Source organism: Apaloderma vittatum, unplaced genomic scaffold (genome assembly GCF_000703405.1).
Source record: "Apaloderma vittatum isolate BGI_N311 unplaced genomic scaffold, ASM70340v1 scaffold5324, whole genome shotgun sequence".
Classification (NCBI taxonomy): domain Eukaryota; kingdom Metazoa; phylum Chordata; class Aves; order Trogoniformes; family Trogonidae; genus Apaloderma; species Apaloderma vittatum.
The window spans coordinates 20837-26959 of NW_009710812.1; the positions used below are offsets into that span (position 1 = coordinate 20837).

At 50.0% G+C, this 6123-nt stretch overlaps 1 protein-coding gene across 1 annotated transcript in view; it reads right to left on the reverse strand.

Moving 5' to 3' along the window:
* Window positions 1-5654, reverse strand: part of GPR144 (G protein-coupled receptor 144) — a gene marked incomplete at its 3' end in the record, with an annotated part of 20113 nt that extends 14459 nt beyond the window's left edge. The window contains 9 exon segments of the mRNA XM_009867388.1: window positions 1234-1421; window positions 1424-1499; window positions 1901-1986; window positions 2456-2540; window positions 3091-3104; window positions 3164-3817; window positions 4521-4751; window positions 5455-5518; window positions 5607-5654. Of these exon segments, the coding sequence (XP_009865690.1) occupies window positions 1234-1421; window positions 1424-1499; window positions 1901-1986; window positions 2456-2540; window positions 3091-3104; window positions 3164-3817; window positions 4521-4751; window positions 5455-5518; window positions 5607-5654 (1446 nt within the window).
* Between the last annotated feature and the right edge of the window lie 469 nt (window positions 5655-6123).

A 6123-nucleotide genomic window follows, 5' to 3' on the forward strand; every position in this document is an offset into this window, starting at 1 on the left:
ATGGTAATCAGCAACTGCACCCACAGCTCATAAGAGTTCTCTTAAATGCTTGGTCCTTGGCAGAGAAAGAGAAGTTGGGTCTCAAGGCTTTAATTTCTTCTCTAAAGGATGTTCCTGGTTCCTTCAGCTTGGAGATGAGACTGGCAACAAAGGAAACTTCCTGGTCCTCATGAGAGGCCATTAAACCAGCATGGAAATAAGTAACCGAATAAGCTTCTGGGAAGAAACTAGGTTTTTAGATCTGACTCCTGCAGAACAACCATCCTCTCTTCCTGGAAAAGCTTTCACCCTGAAATAGACTTCACTGCTGGAAGGGCAGGAGGTGATTGGCCCCATTGCTCAAGGTCCTGCGTGCATTAGGCAACACAAGTGCCACCCCTGTAGTACAGAAACTCAAACCCTTCATCCTTCAGCAGATACATCTGCTGCGCCAGCTGCACTGGGCCAGAGCTGGTTTTATGCCACTGTCGAGAAGCTGTGAGTAATTGAGACCCAAGCAGCTCCAAGTGATGAGGTAAACTCTGAACTATTCAGCATCATTTCGTCTCTGGAGGTCCCTGGCTTGTTTCCTGGAGTGTTGGCCAGGCCAGACACCATCACACACTTCCCAGAGACAGGTGGAGAGTGCAGACCACACAACAGACACAAAAGACCCACGTGAGAAGGGAATAAGCCAATGGAGAAAATCCCAGCGGGGGTGGGATGATGGAAACCCCTCACACAAAGCCTGCTGGTGTTCTGGGCAGCACGGGAGCTGATGACAGACATCTCCTTGGCAGCTCACCCATGGAAAATACAACTATAAAGTGAAGGGCATTGTCCTGCCAGAGACAGCAGGATGTGGGTGTAAGGAATATACAAAGCACCGAGAATCTGCAAACTGTGTGTAATCCTGTAAATTCAGGAGTGGAGAAGCTTGAAGAGAGTCAAGACAACAACTGAAGGGATTTGCAGGGAAGGCACCACTTGACTGCACTTGTCTGCAGAACTCACCTGCACCTCTAACAGATGAGGCAACAGAAAGGCAGCTGGCCCTTGCCTGAGCTGGCAAAGAAGATCCATGCCCATGCCTGCAGCATTTCCACAAGTTTCCGAATACGGCCAGAAAGGCAACATGTGACCATGCAAGGACAGGTCCTGTGCCTGTGGTCATGCAGCAGGCCAAGGAGCTTCGACATACAACCAGACGAACAGATGCCGCACACAGTGGCCAGACTGCTGGGGACACGTTACCTGGCTGACTGATGACCATGTTTCAATATTCTGCTCTTTCAAGATTAACTCAGTTACTTCCACATAATACTGGCCCAACTGCTCCAATATCTCCAGCTCCTCTCCCTCCTGGACTTCCACATCAGAAACTTGCTTTAGTAATTGAAGCACCACAAGGAGGTCAGATGACTCCAGCACAGGTGTCTCTATGCCAAGGCATCAAGAGCATCAAGAGCAACAGAGAGGTTCATGTCTTGGACATCACTTGTGAAGACGTTCTCAGGGATCTGCCATGGAAAAGATGTTTTAGTTCAGTGCAGAGCCCTGATTCTGCCTGATCATCAGCCATGCCTTGGCAATGCCCTGCACATCCTCACTGGTGTGAGGACACCTGCCTGGCCAGCCAGGCATGTCTGAGGGGAAGGAGATCTGTCTTGACATTTTAAGTTCTCTTGTCCAGCCTCTCAACCCCAGTGAGATGAATCAACCTGAAGCAACTCTTGGCCTGTTTGATCGCAGCACAACTTACAGCCATATTGGCCACGCTCTGTGACAGCAGCTCGGAACAGGTCACAGGTACAACTGCTGGCAAAGGGATGCCAAACACCAGTGGATGCCAGCAAGCCCACCCCAAGCTCCTGCCCACTTCACCGTCCATTGCTGCTGCTGCTGGGGCTGCAGGACTCACCACGGTCCTCTCTGCAAGCACGGGCACGCTGCTGACAAGTGAGTGCCTGGATTCCAGCTGAGTTTTTTGCAGCTGCCAGTATGCACCTGAGAATAAAACAAAAGCACGACTGTTGCTGTGGTGTCTCGCAGTACGTTAAACATATATCACATTCAAAGCCTGGGGAAGGGTCTTCAGAAGGTGAGTGAGCTTGTTGGACAGTCAGGACAAGGAGACTTCACAGCTGTATTTCATATTTAGTACCAGATACCATCTAGAGAGACAGTCTAACACTTCTTTTTTGCCTCCTCCCCATGTTCCCCTGGCCAATGAGTATGGCCATGTCTGGATTGGGAGGTGCTCTATAGCATTGTGCCCAGAAGCCACGTAACATGTACACCCACTGCTTAGCTGGAGAATAGCCAAATAACCTGGCAGAGTGCACATGACTGAGGCAAAGTCACAGCTACAACAGCAGGTTTCACAAGTGATCTCCTCAGACCTGTAGATCCTAGCCTGGATCTCCAGGAGTGAATGCTGTGGAGGCAATGAATAAATAAATAACAGATGCTGTACCCTTTCTGTAGCGACAGAAAAAAGGCAGAGACTGCAAACAAGATGCGTAACTGAATCCACTGCTGCCAACTTCAAGAAACAGGCCCTGTGGAAACACACACAAACAGAAGGCCCAGGTCCCACAGAGACATGCCACCGCTGCCACCCCCTGCAGGTATCACCTTTCCTGCCAGCAACCCATGAATCCCCCCGAGCGAGAGCAGAGTCGAGACTGGGCTCAGAAACTGCTCCCGACCTGCCTGGTAAATCCTCCCCAGCAGGAACCCTGAGGAGGTGGCAGTGTCAGGTCCTGAGTCCATGGTCCATCAGTAACGTCACACCCGTCTGGCTGAGAGATGGGCTCCCTCCTCCCAGCAGTGTCAAAGCACCAGGCGTGCAACCCCCAGGAAACAGCATCACTGACACATAACCCACCTCTCTCGGAAGAGAAAGCCTGTAATTAATGCGGGACACAAGAAGAGCTATCTTTGTTAGGGCCACCGCAGGGGTCTTCAGTGACCAAGGGTTTAGTGATGACTGTGCCTTCAAGTATGATTTGTAAACACGTCAGCCCAGCTCTGAGTCTGCTTCTGCTTTCCCTCCCAAACGAGAAACATCATTCCACATCTGCACCAAATCCTAAGGGTGGGACTGGCTTCTCTGACTCTCCCTGCATGCTAACCCCCCGCTGCAGAAGGGAGCTGAAGCAGTGAGGGTAACGAGGCTTACCTGGGCAGAGAAACTGTGCAGTCACCTCCTGAACGGTCCTTTCCACCTCTAGAGCATCTGGGCTCCACCCAAACACAAGGTCTTCCTCTACCATCCAGCATGACCGAACTTTCTCAATCTGCTCCACGCTGAGGACTTTCTGCCAGACGTGCAAGTCGGTGACATTTCCGCTGAAGGACTCCTTCTCCCTGAAGGTGCCCCCCAGGGAATCCTGGTCCTGCCCAATTATGAAAGTCCCCTGGCCATGGATGGCCTGGGGGGCAGACGGCCCTGCAGCACACAAGCCGCTGGCAGACGTCCTCCTTTTCCCATCGGCATAGATGGCCCAGGTCCCATTCTCCTGCTGCCAGGTCACACAGAAGTGATGCCACTCTCCATCAGCGCGGAACACGGGCAGGTATGGGGAATGGTGCCCATGGACTATGAGAGCAAATCGAACAAATCCTTCCTCATCGACAAAACCACGAAGCTGGAACTCATTGATAAAAGCCGGCACAGCATAGGAGAAGATGGTAGCGATGTCCTGGGTCCTGGTGTCCCACTGGAGGTGGGCGCAGGCTGTGACAGCGGGCAGTGCTGGGAAGTCAAAGAGCACCTTGACGTATTTTGTGTCTGTTTTCTCTCCAAATACCAGGACTGGTACAACATGGTCCCCTAGAAGGAGAAATTTCAGCCAGCATAAAGGAAGAAGCATGGGCCACTGGGATGAAACCATCCTTTCCATTTGCCTCCTCTCAAGGTAAGAACTGATGGACCCTGCAGGCAAGGACATCCTGTAAGGATGCAGCAGGGCTTCTGCTGTGCCTGGAGGGATCAGGAAGGCAGGCAAGCTGAGATGGCATTTCAGCAAGTGTAACCTCCAGAAACTTAGTTTTCTAGCAAATAGGATTGCAAGCAATGAATATGGAAGGAACAGCTATTCCCAAGCATCCCATGCTATAGCAACCATGAACAGAGACAAATAAGGCCTTTGAGGCATCTGCCACGCGGTGCCTTGCTGCTGGGGAACGCCCGTTCTCCCGGTCCTGGCTCTAACATCGCAGCTCTGTGGGACCTGCAAGGCTGAGCAGAGCCAAACCTGCTTCACAGGGAGATGGTACAGGAGGACAGTGTAGAGGAACCCCTTGGCAACTCCCTTCTCTTGCAGTGCATTAAAAATCTTGACAGCGACCAGCTGATGTGCTGGGATCACTGGTTTCTGTGCTGCTGGTTCCAGCTCGTGGCTAGAGGTCCTAGGTGTTACCACAGTGACAATAAAAACAAGTGGCAACATTTCCAGCCAGATTATTTTTTCAGAAATTAAAAAAAATCCAGCAGTGGACATGTCTCCAAATAGTCCAAGGCCATTTCTACTCACGTCTCCGCTTTGGTTTGTGCGGGGCACCGTCCCTTTCACTCAGCCAGACAGAACCTCTGACGTGGTGGGACTGCAGCAGCTTGCTGAAGGAAGCTTGCTCACTGTCTTGGGGTTCCAAAGGCAACTGAGCAAAGCGCTGTTCACAGTATCTGTCTGCGTGCCACCAGTCCAAAGCCGTGGCCACATATTCATACACGTGTCTGGAGGTCTCGATTGTGACAGGGGCAAAACCTGAAGAAAGACACACGCAATGTGGAGAGCAGAAAGCCTCACCAACACGCTTTTGTGCCACACACACACAACAGGGTCAGTCTCTTGCAGTGTTCCCAAGCATTCACAAATCGTGGCTGGTGTACCCCGCAGGGGCTGAAGGCAGGAGCTCATTTCTGTATCCAGTCCCCGGGATGTTCAGAGGGCACAGCGTGACAGAAAAATCCAGATTATATTGGAACTAAAATGTGGGACAGCTGTGAGTCTGCTCACAAACTGAATCTCTGCCCTAGACTAGAGCTGGGCACGCTTCTGTGGGACGTGCGGTCACTCCAAAGAAGTCCCTGGTACACCCAGGGACTGCCCTCAGGGTGGCTTGTTCAAAGCAGTTTTGTACAAGAAAATTATTCCTTTTATCCTCACTTTCCAGCTCCTATCAGCTTCTGCATCTGCAGATGCAATTTGCAAGCACAAAATAACCTGTTTTGCTTGCAGTTAGCGTGGCACAAAGAGCAGCAGCTCAGCAGTGCTCACCTGATTTTTGACAGTAATTTCATAGTTATCCAAGCAAATACTTAGCTATGCAAACATAATTTCAGCTACAAAACAGCGTAGCAGAAGAAGTTTCTTCACCTTTGTTTCTGTCACTGGCTTCTCATGTGCCGTTTCTCTGTGCTGAATATTGCTTGTAAAAACATACAGAAGTACTGACAAAACCACTAACCTTCCGAAGTCTGATTCTTGGCAAGGGCTGCAAAGGCAACGAGACTCCTGGACAGGCTACTGACCTGTTGGAGAGGAGGTTTTGTAACATTCATATAAAGCACTAATATTGTCTCAAACACTCAAATCATAAAAAATTACTGTAAAACTCACCAGAAAGCTGAAGAACCAAGAATCAGGTCTCAGGTCTCTCTTAAACATGATCACCGGCTGCAAGGCTTTCACCCTTTGCTACAATAAATAAAATATTACCAGAGATGCATTGCAGAACCAGATGCATTCTGCAGAAAGACAGTTCTCAGGCAAGGCTGCCTTCCTCAGAAAGCCTTGAAGCAAAAAAGAGAAGACGACTCTCTCTGAAAATACCTCTCCTGGGCAGTATACTATCAAACTAATTCTCAGCTTCTCTTGGAGAACTCATTAACATCATTAACAACTTAACATTTGTTTCCAGGATACAGAGTAATTAATCATAAAACATATACAGATGTGCGATATTAATAGACGAGCAAGGTAGCAGATCCTCTTTATCTGCATTAACTAAATAAAAAAGCCATCATAAACCGCACTGTTAAACAGGGTGGCATCACTGGTGGCTTTTCTCGTTTCTTTTAAAGCCCGCAGGCGCACAGCACCAGAACAGGTCCTGCAGCCCAGCCAGCCCAGGCTC